This window comes from Stegostoma tigrinum, chromosome 21 (genome assembly GCF_030684315.1).
Source record: "Stegostoma tigrinum isolate sSteTig4 chromosome 21, sSteTig4.hap1, whole genome shotgun sequence".
Classification (NCBI taxonomy): Eukaryota; Metazoa; Chordata; class Chondrichthyes; order Orectolobiformes; family Stegostomatidae; genus Stegostoma; species Stegostoma tigrinum.
The window spans coordinates 63,976-82,517 of record NC_081374.1 but is presented as its reverse complement, the minus strand read 5'-3'; the positions used below and the strand labels follow the sequence as shown (position 1 = coordinate 82,517).

General features: G+C 44.9%; 1 protein-coding gene across 1 annotated transcript in view; it reads right to left on the bottom strand.

Moving 5' to 3' along the window:
• The window catches only part of LOC125462951 (striatin-interacting protein 1), a gene marked incomplete at its 5' end in the record, with an annotated part of 171,669 nt that overhangs the window by 90,370 nt on the left and 62,757 nt on the right, over positions 1-18,542 (bottom strand). Inside the window, 2 exons of the mRNA XM_059653204.1 lie at positions 10,502-10,567; positions 14,892-15,112. Of these exons, the coding sequence (XP_059509187.1) occupies positions 10,502-10,567; positions 14,892-15,112 (287 nt within the window). The remainder of the gene's footprint in view (positions 1-10,501; positions 10,568-14,891; positions 15,113-18,542) is intronic.

Genomic DNA, 18,542 nt, shown 5'->3' with positions numbered 1-18,542 from the left:
ACTGGGCATTTCCATATTGCTGGATGTGGGGCAAGTCAAGTCTCTAACCCACCTATACACACCCCAGATTGACCATGGTTAAGCTTAGAGTTACGCACCCAAGCCAGGAAGAGGTAGCTGATGGGATGTCTATGCAACTGTGTGCAAATGGGAGGGTGAACAAGTGACCAAGCATATGAGGGAGAGAGAGGGGCAGCTACCAAGAGAGCAGACGAATGCAAGCAGGTAAGCAAGAGAGGAGGGAGGTCACTTTGTGGGAGGGGTCTCTTGGATACCATTGTACTACCAGCCCTCCAATAATCAGAAAGTGATTGAGAAGCAAACATGTAAGGAAATCACAGATAGTGGCATGAATAACAGGGTTGTAACAGTATGCGACTTCAACTTTCTTAACATTGACTGGAACTGCCGTAATGTTGAGTGTGTTCAGGAAGAATTTTTCATGCAGCATGCAGATGGCCCCAAGGTTTAGGAGCAAGCAGAACAGCTTTGTAGCTCGGGTTGTGGGTGTTGAGGTTGGTTGGCTCGCCGAGCTGGTTTGTCGTTTCGCAGGCGTTTCGTTACCATGCTTGCTAACATCCTCAGTACAGCCTCCAATGAAGCATCGGTGTTTTCTCCCGCCTGATTTTTAAACTCTAGGGGTCCATTGCGATGGATTGCCTCACTTCCAGGTTTCCTCCGTAGTGGAATATATATGGGCTCGAGTTGAATGTGTTTATTAATAGTCTGCTTCGTGGAGTGCCATGTTTCCAGGAATTCTCGTAATTGTCTCTGCCTCGCTTGTCCCAGGATCTTGGTGGTCTCCCAGGCGAAGTCGTGGTTCTCCTTGTCCATGTGGATTGAGCTAAGTGAGTATTGGTTGTGTCTTTTTGTAGTCAGTTGGTGTTCAAATACTCTTGTTCTTGGTTTCCTTCCTGTTCATCCGATGTAGTGTTTCTCGCAGTCTCTGCAGGGGATTTTTTTTAGATGACACTGGTCCTGTTCATGGCGGGCAGTGGGTCTCTGGTTCAGGTGAGCAGTTTTTGGAGGGTTGGCATGGGCTTGTGTGCCACTCTGATGCCCAGTGGTTGTAGGAGTCTTGTGGCGAGTTCCTGATGGCCCTACTGGAGAAGGGGAAAAACTTGACCTCTTCTTGGAAATAAGGCTGGGCAAGTGACCGAAGTGATAATGGTGGAGTACTTTGTGATCAGTGATATAATTCCATTAGTTTTTAAAATAGCTATGAAAAGGATACATCTGGCCCAAATACTCAAGTTCTAAATTTGGGCAAAGGCAATTTTTAAGGTCTTTGACAGGAACTTTCAAAAGTTGACCAGGGGAGGCTGTTTGCAGGCAAAGGGTTGTCTGGTAAGTGGGAGGGTTTTGTTAATGAAGGTTCAGGGTCAGCATTTTTTTGTGAGAATGAAAAGTAAAGCGAGCAGGAGTAGGGAACCCTGGATGATGACTTCCTGAAAACTGAAAGAACTGCGGAGGTGAGAGAGGGGCGCTGGATGGAGCAGGAATGAGGGAGAGAAAGAGAGACAGAGGGAGAGACAGGGAGAGCGCGAGGGGGACAGAGATGGGGCGTGTGAGGGACGGAGATAAGGGGGAGTTGGGGGTGGTGGTGTGATGGGGAGGGTGAGAGGCATGGGTGTGGGGGGGGTGTGTGAGGAGGAGTGTGTGGGGGTGCATGGACGTGGATTTAAGGGTTGTGACATGGGAGACGGGGGGTGGGGGGGGGGGGGGGAGTGTGAGGGGGGAGGGAAGTAGGTGAGGGGTGAGATTGAAAATAGGGTGGGGGGGACGGGGGGAGTGGAAAGAGGGCGGGGGACAGTGGGACGGGTGTGTGTGTATGGGATATAGAGAGAGACGGATGGGTGTGCGGGGGTGGTGCAGAATGGAGACAAGGGGCAGAGACAGGGCTGTAGGGGAACAGGGAGAGGGAAGGAGAGAGGGGATGGATGGGGGGACGGAAAATAGGCACGCATGGAGAGGGGGAGGAATGTGGGGGAACGGGGCAGAGATGCATGCAACAGGAGAGAGGGGAGAAATTAAGCGGGGAGCAGACAGACAACACGGACGGAGCTGGGAGAGGGTGGTGGAAGCAGATAGAGAGAGATGGGGACAAAGACAGACAGGAATCGGGGGGGGGGGGTAGAAAGAAAAAGACAGCCAGACGAGGAGGAGGAGACCGGGGGGGGGGGACAGGGAGAGCGCGCGGGGTGGAGGGAGGGAAGGGTGGACAAGGAGAGAGAAACAGAGGGGGACGGGGAGAGAGAGAGAGAGACAGACAGATGGGGCATGGCAGAGATTGGCAGGGAGGGGCAATCATTTGGGAGAGACACGATAGAGAGAGGCAGAGAGCGAGAAACAAAGAGAGACAGATGTAGGTGCAGGGGTGTAAACAGGCAGAGTACGGGTGTGACAGAGGTGGGTGATAGAGCAAGCAAGATGGAGAGACAGAAACAGACGGACAGTGAGAGAGTTGGAGACGAGTCAGGATGTGGAGAAGACAGGGAGAAGGGGGGAAAAGGGGGTTGAGAGAAAGCTTGTGATGGAGGTTCTGAAAGCTTGTGTTTTCAAATAAACTTGTTCAACTATAACATGGTGTCGTGTGATTTCTGACTTAGTTTGAGGAAGAGACAGCGAGGCAGTTGGAGGATAGTGAGTGCACTTTAGCAAGACGTTACACCCAACAGGGTACATGTAGGATAGAAACGGACAGCACCATGGAAACTAAGAATGGGTAAAGTCAGAAGGAGAGATGGCAACAGAAATGTCGAAAGAGAGCATCTGTGAATGAGACTGAAAGCGGCCAACTGAAGGAACGCACAGTGAAAGGCAAGAGAGCTAGCAAAAGCTGGTGAACAAGTGGCAGTGAGTGAATGAATGAAGGCAGAGTGTGAGCTCAGGAGACATACAGCGAGAAGCTGGACGATGAGAGTGGATGTGTGAGAAAGAGAAAGCAGCAAAGCTAGTGATCATCTTTGAGTGAGACACAGCAGGCACAGAGTGAATGAGTCAGGGCCAGGCAAGCAAGAAAGTGGGTTCCACAGCATGGGCATGCAAGGGGATGTTTGTACAAGTAATTGAAGTCATGCTTCAATTGTTCAAAGCCACGTTTAGAATACTGTGCAAAGTTCTAGTCTCCTAATCAAAGGAAGAATATACTGACCAGAGGCAATGCAATGGAGATTCATCAGACTAAACCCTGGGATCACTATAGTCTTATAGGAGAGGTTAAGGAAGCTTGACTAGTGTGTTCTAGAGTTTAAAAGAATTTCCTTGAAACGTACAAAATTCTTACATGGCCTGACAAAGTGGCTATAGATTGTGTGTTTCCCTGGGCTCTAGAACCTGAGTGCATGGTCTCAGAATGATGGATTGGCCTTTGAAAGATGAGATTTTCCACTCCAAATATGGTGAATCTGAGAAAGCTGATTCATCCACAAGATTCAACACAGAAATCAACAGCGTGCTGGATTCTATGGCATAAAGCTGCACTGAGGTAAATTATCAACTATGACCAAAGACATCATTTGCTGCCACAAACTGCAGAACAACTACGTGCGCGTACTCACTCGGAAACACGCATGTGCATGATTTCACCCCCTCAATGTCAGTGTCATGTGCATGTTCTGTCCTACACATGCGCATAGAACAGGTACAACACTGAAATGGGAATCAGTCTGAGAGGAACTGGAGTGAAAAAAACAAGGGTGGAGGGAGAGAAAACATACGAGGGTGGATGGTCGCAACAAGGAGGGCCCAGGAACAGGAAGGGGGCAGCTGAGAGGCTGTCTTTCTTCAGACTTCCTCCTCCTGTGCTCCCCCTTCCCGGCTCCCCTCCGCCTCCCAACACCTTGGTTCTCTCCCAGGGTCTTGATATTTCTGTCTCTCCCTACCACCAGACAGGCCTTGATTTCTTTCCTCCTCAAAACCATACACATTCTCATGTGCAATTTAAAGCAGTTGGTGTCAGCAAATGTAGCAATGACCTAGTTCAATCATGGCATACAGTCAATGGCCTATTCTTCTTTCCATGGATTTTTCCATTATATCTTCTGAAGTGCATCTCTTCATACTTCTCCACTTAAACTCCAACTGCCATACCTCTGTCCATTTCATTCTCTGCTGTACACTAAAGACAACCATACCTACGATGTTGTCAAATTCTGCATCATCTCCAGTCTTTGAAATGTTTGTCCTTACGCCTGCATCTTAAAATTAAGGATGCGTTAAGGTGCGGTAAGCTGCTCTTCAACCTGTGCTTGCTCCTGCTCTCCAAATGAGCATGACGACTTAGTGCTGTTCTCCTACCTTTAGCCCATAATCCAGTTTATTGTTTCCATTAAAATAATCATCTGACACCTTCAAATGCCTTATATAAATCTGCTTATACCACTTTCCAGACAGTGGATTCCAAACCATAACAAGCTGTGGAATAAATTCCCTCTCAGCTCATTTGGTTATTTTGAAAACTAGCTAAAATGTGACTTCTCGTTGTCAGTCCTCATACTAAGAGAGAACAGTTTCTACTAATAAATTGAACCACACCCCTTCATATTTTTGAAGACTTCTATCACATCACCTCTTAGTCTTCTCTCCATACTAATGTGACAATGCTGTGGTTTTAAGAGGTTATTAAGTCTGGGTTTCTTTTAAGAGAGATATTGAATAAGAGGCACTGGGCTTGCTAGTGAAGACCACTTGATTGAACAGCTTAGGAGGCCTTGGATTTTTTTTTAAAAACAGCCTGAATCGGTGTGGCCAGCTCTCTCAGATCAGGTTTACTGAGTTTTGCATTTGCAGTAGCTTTAGAAGTTACTGGGGTCTCAACAGAGTTGGAAGCTTCAGTAAATGTCTCCTGGCTGCTACTCTCTCTGAATTTTCTCCATGGCTTTTCCTCCTGGATTGGAGAAGTACATGTGAGAATCTGTTTCTTTTCCTTTTTACCAACGGGTGTGTTTTTATTGGATGTTACTATGTTGGAACAGTTAATTAGTAACAGTTATCGTATCTATTGCCCTGTTAAGTTTTCCAATGGAGTTAAGTTATTCAAATTCCTCTCTCTTTGGTTGTATTTTAACTACAATGTTCAAATATATTGTTGTTGCCTAATGTCGAGCAGCTTCACCAGTTGCATTGCCTCTGGAACAAGGCAATTTACATTTGCCTAGAAAATGAGAAAAAGTTTGGGTCTAGTCTACCTTCTTAAATTATTTTGAGGAGTGCCTGGTCTGGTCCATAACAGTAAGGAGTCTTAAATATTCCAAAATAACCACATTACTGAAATTGAAATCCCTAGAATCATGTTATTATGTATTCAACAAAATGTAATAAACTTGAGTAATAACTATGAGGGGAGGAATGAGCTGAGAATTAAGCACCACTACGTCATCAGTTGCATCATTGCTGATTCAGCAATGGAATAAGAACATAAGAACATGGAGCAGGAGTAGGCCATCCGGCCGCTTGAGCCTGCCCTGCCATTTAATAAGATCATGGCTGATCTTTTTGAGACTCAGCTCCACTTACCCGCCTAGATAACAAAGCGTGAAGCTAGATGAACACAGCAGGCCCAGCAGCATCTCAGGAGCACAAAAGCTGATGTTTCGGGCCTAGACCCTTCATCAGAGAGGGGGATGGGGAGAGGGTTCTGAAATAAATAGGGAGGGGGGGGGGAGGTGGACCGAAGATGGACAGAGAAGAGTACAGGTGGGGAGGTGGGGAGGGAATTGGTCAGTCCGGGGAGGACAGACAGGTCAAGGAGGTGGGATGAGGTTAGTAGGTGGGATATGTAGGTGCGGCTTGAGGTGGGAGGGCGGCACAGGTGAGAGGAAGAACAGGTTAGGGAGGCAGGGACAAGCTTGGCCTGCTGTGTTCATCCAGCCTCACATTTTATTAGCTTTTGTGCTCCTGAGATGCTGCTTGGCCTGCTGTGTTCATCCAGCCTCACATTTTATTATCAGGGACAAGCTGGGCTGGTTTTGGGATGCAGTGGGGTGAGGGGAGATTTTGAAGCTTGTGAGGGTTCCCGAGCGGAATATGAGTTGCTGTTCCTGCAACCTTCGGGTGGCGTCATTGTGGCACTGCTGGAGGCCCAGCATGGACATGTCATCTAAGGAATGGGAGGGGGAGTTAAAATGGTACGCGATTGGGAGGTGCAGTTGTTTATTGTGAACCAAGCGGAGGTGTTCTGCAAAGCGGTCCCCAAGCCTCTGCTTGGTTTCCCCAATGTAGAGAGAGCCACAATGGGTACAGTGGATACAGTATACCACATTGGCAGATGTGCAGGTGAACATCTGCTTAATATGGAAAGTCATCTTGGGGCCTGAGATGGGGGTGAGGGAGGACGCAAAGTGTAGCAATTCCTGCGGTTGCAGGGGAAGGTGCCTGGTGCGGTCCCGGCCACACTCCCCTCCAACCCCACCACACCCGGCCACACTCCCCTCCAACCGCAGGAATTCCACAGATTCACAACCCTTTGGGTGAAGAATTTCCTCCTGACCTCAGTCCCAGATCTGCTTCCCTTTATTTTGAGATGATGCCCAACAGTCCTAGTTGCACCTGCTAGCGGAAACAACCTCCCTGCCTCACCTTATCTATTCCCTTCATAATCTTTCATGCTTCTCTAAGATCTCCCCTCATTCTTCTGAATTCCAATGAGTATAATCCCAGTCTACTCAGTCTCTTCTCATAATCCAGCCCTCTCAACTCTGGAATTAACAGTGTGAATCTCCTCTGCACCCTCTCCAGTGCTAGTATATCTCTTCTCAAGTAAGGAGACCAAAACTGCACACAGTACACTAGGTGTGGCCTCACCAGAACCCTCTACAACTGCAGCATAGACTCCCTGGTTTTTAAACTCCATCCCTCTAGCGATGGCAGACAAAATTTTAATTTTTTAAATACCTGCTGTACCTGCAATCCTACTTTTAGCCATTCATGCACAAGGACACCCAAGTCCCTCTGCACAGCAGCATGCTTCAATTTTTTACCATTTAAAACAATCTATTTTGCTGTTATTCCTACCAAAATGGATGACCTCACACTTATCAACATTGTACTCCATCTGCCAGACCTTTGCCCACTCAGGCAAATGCCAGGCAATTAGACACAAAGGTGCATTTATTTCTCTCAAAGCTAGGGTTTTCCCTGCCCAGTAGTTAAGGTAATAAACCAGATCTTCCTCTTTCCTTGGAAGCTTTGTTTCAGTTTTTTTCCAAAATTAGTTGATTTCCAGTAAAAAAAAAGGCAGACCACAGCATACTTGAAATGAGTGGCTTCATTTCTAAATCACATGGGAAAAGCCATTTCAATCCAGAGAATACCCACATAGTTAAAAATAAAACTTGTAATTTTATTTAGATTATCCTTAAACATACATATGTATTCCCAACAGTTGTCAAGCATGATTTCTCATTTTGTGTTGACTTTGACCTTACTATGAATTTCTGGTGTATTGCTAAGATTCCTTTAAAAACAGATTCTAGCGTTTCTCTGATAAAGTATATCTGTGAAGATGGCTAATGTCTCTGCCATCTTCTTGTTCCCCACAATAATTTCTCCGGTCTCAGCCTCCAAGGAATAGACATTCTCCTTAAAGGTAGTTGATTCAAAACATGTTTGTCGAGAGATAATCAAAGATATAGAATATTTCCAGAATTTTTGTTTATGTTTCAGAATACCAATTAAATAACATTTTGCTTTTGGGTTAAATATTAGACAGCTGGCAAGCTGCATGAGACGTTATTCATTCAGAAATAAATATGGAAAATGCTGGGGAAATAAACTCAATAGATTAGGCAGTATCTGTATAGAAAGGGAAACAGGAGTTAACATTTCAGGTCTGTGACCTTCTATCCCTCTCTGTGACGTGTGTTCTGATGAAGTAAACTACCACAAAAAAGTGTTTCTGGTATGCCTTCTTTTCTATCCCCTCATCCCCTCAACATGATGGCCAGGACTCTTGGTTTATCTGCCAGGTATCGTGAATTTCTGCTCTCACCCCTTCTCCTCCCTCTCAGAGCCACAGACTGGTTCCTCTTGTACCCTAGATAATGGGAACTGCAGATGCTGGAGATTCCAAGATAATAAAATGTGAGGCTGGATGAACACAGCAGGCCAAGCAGCATCTCAGGAGCACAAAAGCTGACGTTTCGGGCCTAGACCCTTCATCAGAGAGGGGGATGGGGGGAGGGAACTGGAATAAATAGGGAGAGAGGGGGAGGTGGACCGAAGATGGAGAGAAAAGAAGATAGGTGGAGAGGAGAGTATAGGTGGGGAGGTAGGGAGGGGATAGGTCAGTCCAGGGAAGACGGACAGGTCAAGGAGGTGGGATGAGGTTAGTGGGTAGCTGGGGGTGCGGCTTGGGGTGGGAGGAAGGGATGGGTGAGAGGAAGAACCGGTTAGGGAGGCAGAGACAGGTTGGACTGGTTTTGGGATGCAGTGGGTGGGGGGGAAGAGCTGGGCTGGTTGTGTGGTGCAGTGGGGGGAGGGGATGAACTGGGCTGGTTTAGGGATGCAGTGGGGGAAGGGGAGATTTTGAAACTGGTGAAGTCTATCGCCTGGGAACCCTGCAGCCATATGGTATCAATGTGGACTTCACCAGTTTCAAAATCTCCCCTTCCCCCACTGCATCCCTAAACCAGCCCAGTTCATCCCCTCCCCCCACTGCACCACACAACCAGCCCAGCTCTTCCCCCCCACCCACTGCATCCCAAAACCAGTCCAACCTGTCTCTGCCTCCCTAACCGGTTCTTCCTCTCACCCATCCCTTCCTCCCACCCCAAGCCGCACCCCCAGCTACCCACTAACCTCATCCCACCTCCTTGACCTGTCCGTCTTCCCTGGACTGACCTATCCCCTCCCTACCTCCCCACCCACACCTTCTCCACCTATCTTCTCTACTCTCCATCTTCGGTCCGCCTCCCCCTCTCTCCCTATTTATTCCAGTTCCCTCCCCCTATCCCCCTCTCTGATGAAGGGGTCTAGGCCCGAAACGTCAGCTTTTGTGCTCCTGAGATGCTGCTTGGCCTGCTGTGTTCATCCAGCCTCACATTTTATTAACCTCTTGTACCCTACCAGCTTTCGGAATCAACTTAAAAGTTTCCATCATTTCTAACATTTCCAACATAATGCTACCAAGGGCACTTTTCCCTGTCCTTTCAGCATTCCGAAGCGAGTGCTCCAACTATGATACAGTGATCCACTTCTCCATCAGCTCGAGCACTCCATCCCCTTCACCTGGGACCTTTCCTTACAAACACAGGAGATACAACTTCTATCCTTTTAACTCCTCATCGTCTAATGCCTCAAACACTTATTCCACGTAAAATAGTGATCTTAAGTAGAATCCTCTCAATCTAGTCTACTGAATTCAATGCTCACAAAATGGCCTCCTCTGCAACAGAGGTGAAATGCACTGTGGAACTTTTCTGATCTATACTATGATCACAGTTATTACTAAGCAAATATGATCTTAAACTGCAATCTGGCTGAAAGACATTTTTTGTTTCACTGAGACACGAACATGTGATACTGCAAATTTGGTTTTACCAATAAAATGCTATTGCACAAAAGAAACAATGATAAAATGTAACGAAGCAAACCAACAATTTACAAATAAACTAGTTTAAAAGACCCTCGTAAAAATTTAATCCCAATAGCATCCCATTCTAGTATTCAAACACCAGAGAAAAATCCCTTCTCTATCCCATTTACGGTTTGACACCCGTTATGGCTTCAGATTATGGTTCAGAGAATCTTCTTTAATTTGTCATGTCCCTGGACTTAGACTTTCTCTGCTTCATATAATGATTTTGGAGTATTATCCAAACACTTCTGGTCAAGGACTTTTAAACTTAACTGAGGTAAGATCTTTCTTAAGAGCACTAAAATGACCTTGCTTTCTTAGATGCAATAGTTTTACACCAAGCTTCAGCCAAGGCTTCTGAAAACAGCCCAAAACCAAAGTACAAAGTTATTTTTATTTCATAGTAATGGATGTTTTCCTAAATCAAAATAATAATTCCAGAACCTTCTGACAGTCTAGTGCTCTAAAACTGTTTACTTCGTTCACTCAGAAATACTCCCAATATAAAAAGCCCCGTTACATTCCAGAAGGTCTCTCTGTAATAGTGTCTTAGAAAATAGCCCATGTTGCAGAAATGCTGCAAGTTAATAATTAAACCTCTTTAGTGTGGAGGAAACCCATATGCCATAACAATAAAATTCAAAGATTTAAAATAAATGATATTATCATGTATATAAATCACAATTTGCATGACATTATATCGGTCCTCAGGAATGAACTGTGGCCTGTCATCTTGGTTCTTGGTTTACTGCACTGTTCCAGTTTGGACAGTGAAGAATGGAAAGTATTTGTCAATGTAGTTCATAGGGAATATTAAATTAGATTGTGCCCAATCACTGTAGAGTAATAACAATTTACTTGCATTAGCTGGCAGGTGAAAATCAAAGGAATAACGAGCAATGAGCCAACAAATTGGATACTCACTTGCCTAAAGTATAACCGATGAACTTACTCCTGCTGGATTCCAAAAATGTTTCAATGTCTTTTTCTCTGTGGGGGAAAAAATATCATATTCATGAGGGCAAGAGAACACCGAAAATTTAAAAGTGATTTAGATTTCCACTTGAAACATTAGTTAGCAAAAATAAAAACTGTCATTGTGTCCTTTTTAGTAAGGATCCACAGTTTTATCATTATCATTTGGTCAATGTAATTTAAACTGCATGCATGCTGCTGCACAGCAACACAATTCAATTCAAGTCACATGACATCAAGAAACAGCAACGAAATACTACAAAAAACTATGGGCTCTCACAATGTTTCAGGGATACTGATAAAGACTTGCACTCAAAAACCACCAGTGCTCTAAGACAAGTTGTTCCAATACAATGACTAAACTGACATCAAACTATAATATGAAAAACTGCTTTGGCATGTACAATCCACAAAAAGCAGGGAAAATCCAACATGGCCAAACACCGCCCAATTGGTATACTTTTGATCAATAGCAAGTGATGGAAGCATTACAATCAATGCTATCAAGTGGAATTTATTCAACATTAATCTGTCCGTTTACGTTACGATGAGTTCCAACACAACCATCAACTGTTGGACATATTACACCCTGTATCTAAATGTTGACAAAAAGGGCTGAATAAGGAACTACACTGGCTATTATTTCAATATCACTAGATCAGAATCCTGGAACTCTCCTCCCTAACAGCACTGTGGATATCATTGTACCAAAACAGAATCTCTCAACTGCAGATAGAGGACATTTGGCTCATTGAATCTGCAACAGACCTCCAAACAGCATTACCACTGACTCTACATTTACCATCGATAAACTACCTAGCCTGTCGATCCCTCGATACTACGGGGCAACTTGACATGGCCACCTCCAAATCTTTGAACTTTGGGAGGAAACCAGAGTACCTGGCACAAATCCAGGCACACAAAGGGAGAACATGTAAACTCCACAGAGTCACCCAAGACTGGAATTAAACTTGGGTCCCAGGCACAGTAAGGTCATAATGCATAACCGCTGAGCCTCCATACTGCTGATGGACAGGAAAGCTGCATAACAATAGCTTCTCAAGGGCAACGAAGGATAGGAAATAAATGCTCATCTAGCCAGCAACATCCACATCCCATGAATAATCTTTGTTTTGAAAAGGTGCCATGTAGATTGCTCATAAATTGCACCCCTTACAGTGCCACCTCTTTTAGGACACCTAAAGAGAAACGTTGAAATACTGCAAGCTGAACTAAAAGTCCACTTGTAAAGAAAGCAGAAAAATGAACCAATGAGAAATTGCTGAATCCTAGATAACAGGGTGTAGAGCTGGATGAACACAGCACACCAAACAGCATCAGAGGAGCAGCAAGGCTGACGTTTCAGGCCTAGACCCTTCATCAGAAATGGATGAGGGGAAGGGAGTTCTGAAATAAATAGAGAGGGAGGGGGAGGCAGATAGAAGATGGATAGAGGAGAAGATAGTTAGAAGAAACAGATAGGTCAAAGAGGCGGGGGATGGAGCCAGTAAAGGTGAGTGTAGGTGAGGAGTTAGGGAGGAGATACGTCAGTCTAGGGAGGATAGACAGGTCAAGCGACGGGATGAGATTAGGAGGTAGGAGATGGGGGTGGGGCTTGAGGTGGGAGGAGGTGATAGGTGGGAGGAAGGACAGGTTAGAGAGGCAGGGACAAGCTGGGCTGGTTTTGGGATGCGGTAGGGGAAGGGGAGATCTTGAAGCTTGAGGTTCACATTGTTACCACTGGGCTGCAGAGTTCCCAAGCAGAATATGAGTTGCTGTTCCTGCTCCTGCAACCTTCAGGTAGCATCATTGTGGCACTGCAGGAGGCCCAGGATGGACATGTCGTCTGAGGAATGGGAGGGGGAGTTGAAATGGCTCGCGACTGAGAAGTGCAGTTGTTTAGTGCGATACAAGCACAGGTGCTCTGCAAAGTGGTCCCCAAGCCTCCGCTTGGTTACGCCAATGTAGAGGAGGCCACAATGGGAACAGTGGATACAGTATACCACATTAGCAGATGTGCATGTGAACATCTGTTTGATGTGAAAAGTCTTCTTGGGGCCTGGCATGGGGGTGAGGGGGAAGGTGTGGCACTTCCTACGGTTGCAGGGAAAAGTGCCGGGTGTGAAAAGTTGAAAGTTGCCACCCAGGTTGACAGGGCTGTTAAGAAGGCATAGTGTTTTAGCTTTTATTAATAGAGAGATCAAGTGCCGGAACCAAGAGGTTATGGTGAAGCTGTACAAAACTCTGGTGCGGCCGCACTTGGGAGTATTGCGGACAGTTCTGGTCACTGCATTACAAGAAGGATGTGGACGCTTTGGAAAGGGTGCAGAGGAGATTTACTAGGATGTTGCCTGGTATGGAGGGAAGGTCTTACGAGGAAAGGCTGAGGGACTTGAGGCTGTTTTCATTAGAGAGAAGGTGGTTGAGAGGTGACTTAATTGAAACATATAAAATAATCAGAGGGTTAGATACGGTGGATAGGGAGAGCCTTTTTCCTAGGATGGTGACGGCGAGCACGAGGGGGCATAGCTTTAAATTGAGGGGAGAAAGATATAGGACAGATGTCAGAGGTAGTTTCTTTACTGAGAGAGTAGTAAGGGAATGGAACACTTTGCCTGCAACGGTAGTAGATTCGCCAATTTTAGGTACATTTAAGTCTTCATTGGATAAGCATAAGGATGTACATGGAATAGTGTAGGTTAGATGGGCTTGAGATCGGCACAACATCGAGGGCCGAAGGGCCTATACTGTGCTGTAATGTTCTATGTTGTATGGTGGAGCTGGAGGGAGTGTGGAGCGGACAAGGGAGTCCCAGAATGAATGGTCCCGCCAGAAAGCAGATAAGGGTGCGGAGGAAAAACTGTCTTTGGTGGTGGGGTCAGACTGCAGATGATGGAAGTGTCGGCGGATGACGCGTTGGATCTGGAGGTTGGTAGGGTCGTACATGAGGAGAGGGGGATTCTGTTTTGGTTATTATTGCGGGGAGGGATGAGTTGTGGGAAATGTAAGAGACACGGTCGAGGGCATTCTCGACCAGAGGTTTTTTTTTGCGGGGGGGGGGGTCGTTGCGATCCTCGAAAACAAGAACATCTGAAATGTACGTGAGTTGAATGCCTCAGCCTGGGAGCTTTGAGGACAGCTTTGCAGAACACCTATGTTCGGTTCGCACTAAACAACTGCACCTCCCAGTCGCGAACCGTTTCAACTCCACTCTCCCATTCCGCAGGTGCCATGTCCATCCTGGGCCTCCTGCAGTGCCACAACGATGCCACCCGAAGGTTGCAGCAACAGCTCCTAATATTCTGCTTGGGAACCCTGCAGCCCAATGGCATCCATGTGGACTTCACAAGTTTCGAAATCTCCCCTGCCCCTACCGCATCCCAAAACCAGCCGCAGCTTGTCCCTGCCTCCCTAACCTGTCCTTCCTCCCACCTATCCCCTCCTCCTCCCTCAAGCCCCACCCCTATCTCTTACCTACTAACATCATTCCACCCCCTTGACCCATCCATCTTTCCTGGACTGACCTAATGACTCCCTCACTCCCCACCTACACTCACCTTTACTGGCTCCATCCCCGCCTCTTTGGCCTGTCTGTCTCCTCTCCACCTATCTTCTCCTCTATCAATCTTTTATCTTCCTCCCCCTCTCTCCCTATTTATTTCAGAACTCCCTTTGCCTCCCATTTCTGAAGAATGGTCTAGGCCCAAAACGTCAGCCTTCCTGCTCCTCTGATGCTGCTTGGCGTGCTGTGTTCATCCAGCTCTCCAACTTTTTATCTAGGATCCTGAAATTTCTCTTTTGTTCATTTTTCTGCTTTCTCAGATTCTCCAGCATCTGAAGTTCCTACTATCGCTGGGTCCTGTCATCTTCACCTTTCAATGTTTCATGCTGTACTGCAGTCAGGAGATGCAATGACAAGATTTCTGCCCTGATCCTCTCCATAAACTTCATTTAAACATCAAAAGCACAATCAAGCTTGGAGCTCTCTTTTTTCACAGCTGAATGTGTTGATAATCAGACCAACGTTTACTTACTCATTAGCAGTTGTCTTGTCTCTCAATTCTAAATGGAATGAAAATCAAAGGCTAGCCAGTGCAGAAATGGAAAATCCTGGCCTTAGTGTAGTGTTTTACATATTGAGCATACATTGTACAATTGTAAAGGGCAGTGCAAGAAAGTGTTTACAGAGAGCAAAAAAGGAGTGGGAATTCCTAATTTATGTTTACTAGTACCACTAATGTTTGTGATAGGAAGATATGTTGTCAGGAAACCAAATTTAAAAAATATATATCTAGTCTAGTTTGACTTACATAACAGACAGTGAGCAGAAACTGTTTACCTCACTTTTGGGGCCCAAGGTAGACCCTTTGGGACTGATAGTCGTTCAACAGTTGCATGTGGGATTGCTGGTGGCAAAACCTCTTCCCTTTCTAAAGAAAATGTTTCTGCCTCAATCGAGTTATCATTATCATCATTCTCATCATCATCTTCACGCGGATCATCCGTTTTGTATGGGTCTTTCTCATTATAAGCATCCAAATTGTCCTGCTTCATCAGTGCCTATGTTGGGAAACACAAGAACAAAATAGCTTTAATGAACAGGAAACTGTCAGGGAACAAAAGCTATTTAACACTTAAAGCAATCAGCTTGTGTCCCAAATCAAGTCTTCATCTAATTTACTCAATAATTTCAAACTTACTGTACTTAAGACCATAGGGCTACCATAAACAGGAACAGAATTGGTTGTTGGGCCCATCAAGCCTGCTCTGCCATTCATAGGATAATGGCTGATCTGACATTCCTCATGTCCATTTTCCTGCCCTTTTCTTATAACTCAGCTGATCAAGAAACAGAGATAGGAGGAGTAGGCCATTCAACCCTTCAAGCCTACTCAGCCATCCAATCATGGCTGACTGTTGAGGTAAATACTCTACTCGTCTACTCCTCATATCCCTCGATCCCTTTAGCCACAAGAACTGTTATGTATCTCCTTCTTGAAACAATGTTTTAGCTTCAACCACTTTCTGTAGCTCAGTACTCTTGAGTGAAGAAATTTCTCTTCATCTCAGTCCTAACAAGTTTACTTCATGTCTTTAAGCTATGGTCCCTAGTTTGGGACTCTACCACTACTGTGAATATGCTTCCTGCATCTAACTTGTTTAGTCCTCTTACAATTCTATAGGCTTTAATGAGATTTCCCCCTCATTCCTCTAAATTCCAGTCAACATAATCCTAACCAAGTCAATGTCCTCATACTTCAGTCTTGCCACACCAGGGATCAATTTGTTAAACCTTCACGCACCTCTTTGGTACCAAGAAAATCCTCTCTCAGGAAAGGATAGCTGTTTATCTACCTCAGTCTTAAATATAGACAAGAACTCTATTCCCACAGCTCTCTGGTCTCTCAACAGTTTATGGCAGGCCCCGGGCTGTTTTCTCGGCGGCCTAGGCATGGTCTCAGCGTCATGTTGATTTGTCTCTCAGCAGCTCATGGCTGTGTCTCAGCTCAGTGCGTGAGTGGATTGGCATAGTCCTGAGGCACCGGACAAGATCAGAGAGGAGGCAGCCTCAGCAGCAAGGATGATATCTTTGGCGCTAGCGTCGAAAACAGACAACTGAGGTCTCCCAGGACAGCAAGATAAGCGGAGGGCTCAAAGACTGCTGAACTTTTCACTTATTCCTTTTATTTTCCTAGTTTAAACTACAAAAGACTTCAATGTAAGTTATTACCAATTTATTTTTCTACTATTCTGTGAAGAAATGCTCAACTTTTTAACTCTTGTTTATCTATTACTTGGTATCCAAGATGTTTTTGTACCTTGGTACCTATGATGGGTGCCACAGATGATGGCATTGTGCACTTTTCCCCTCCTGTACTTCAGTACACATGACAATAACATGTAAATTTTAAAAATCCAGATCTAAGTTCTCGCCAAGCCACTCACCAATCTGACTTGGAAACAAATCATCACTTTTGGTTTCATTGGACGCAAATCCTCAAACTGCCCCCTTAATTGTACTGTCAGTGTTCCTAAACTAAACAGATTGCAGTAGTTCAAGAAAGGTGTCGCCTTCTCAAAGCCACACAGCAGTAGCCAATAAATGCTGACCTAGATACTGAAAATAAAAAATCTTCCCAACTTCATCCTGATTGGTCTTAGCTACTACCATATACAATTACAAAAGTTCAGATATCTCCTATGTATGGGATCTGGTGTTAACAGTAGTACAGCTAACATAGGTTTTAAGATTTTGAAAGAGATAAAGATCCCTCTTTTGCAGAGGCCATCAATATAAGGAACTACCAAAAGATCCAAGAGGCAAATTAAAGTAAATTTCTTTTACAAACACAGGGATGAATGTGAAGCTCACTACCATAAGGATTATTTTTATTTATTTGTTTATAGTTTCAGTTTTTGCAGCACAAGTGAGTTAATTTGGTCCATCATCATGTCTACACCGGGAGACAAAAATCTGCCTGCACTATTCCATTTTCCAACTATTGGTCCATAGCCCTGGAGGCTATGGCAACAGTAGTGAATGTCTAAATACTGCTTAAACGTTGAGTTTTTGATTCAACCCCATTTTCAGGCACAGAGTTTCAAACTCCCATCATCACCCGAGTGAAAAAAATTCTCAGCTCTTCTCTCAAGGCTGACATTTTATCTTAAATTTATGTCTCAATTATTGATCTCTCTATAATTGGAAAAATTCTCTACCACCCATCCTATGCCCTTGATAATCTTATCTCAAGTTCCCGCTCAACTGTTCCAAAGAAAACAGCTCCAGTCTATCCAATCTTTCCTTATATCTCATACTCCTACAGCATCCTGGTAAATTTTCTCTGCACCTCTCTAGGTGAATCAGATCCTTCCTATAATGAAGTGACCAAAACGGTATATAGGACATCAGTTGTGGCTTAACCAGTGCTTTTAGACAGTTCCAACAATAATCTTTGTGCCCTTGCATTCAATGTCTTGGCTAATAAAGACAAGTATGCCTTCTTAGCCATCTTATCGCTCTGCCCTGCAACTTTCAGGATCTGTGGAGATGAATATCATGGTCTATCTGATCTTTAGCATTTCCAAAGTTCCATTTATAGGTCCCATTCATCCCTTGCCTCGTTAGCACTCTCTACATCTACTACCATATACTTTTCCAGGTTAGATTCCAATTGTCAATGCTCTGGCCTTCTGACCAGTCCATTGATATCCACCTACAGATTATAGCTTACCACCACTATTCACCAACCTACCAACTTTCATGTCATCTGCAATTTTTTTGATCATTTCTGCTACACTTAAGGCTAAAGGATCACGGGATGTGGGTGTCAACGGTCAAGCCAGTATTCACTGCTCATCCTCAAGTGCCCTTGAACATAAAAACATGTGGACCAGGTACAGAAATATACCCTTCAGTCTACTCATGGCTAATCTCTGTGTTTTCAATGCCACATTTCCCAACAACTGGTAACGTTGAGAGTCTGATGCTAAACACAAATTGAGCACAGGAGAAAACATTGCTTCTACATCCACCTTGTCAAGACAATTTAGAATCTTATAAGACTTGAAGTCAGCTCTCATTTTTTAAATTGCAATGGAAACCTAGTTTGTTGAAATGATCCACACAAGACAACATGATCGCTCCAAGCAACAATCCAGCAAACCTTCTCTGAACAGTCTCCAACACATTAACACAGTATGGAGCTGTAGAAACACAGCAGGTCAGGCAACATCAGTGGAGCAGGAAAGTCGATATTTCAGGTTTTTACTCAGAGTGGTAAAGGCGTGGAACAGCCTGCCTGCCAATGTAGTTAACTTAGCCACATTAGGGGCATTGAAACAGTCCTTGGATAAGCATATGGATGATGACAGGATAGTGTAGGGGGAGGGGCTTAGATTAGTTCACAGGTCAGCACAACATCAAAGGCCGAAGGGCCTGTTCTGCACTGTATTGTTCTATGTTCTATATTTACACCCTTCATCAGGA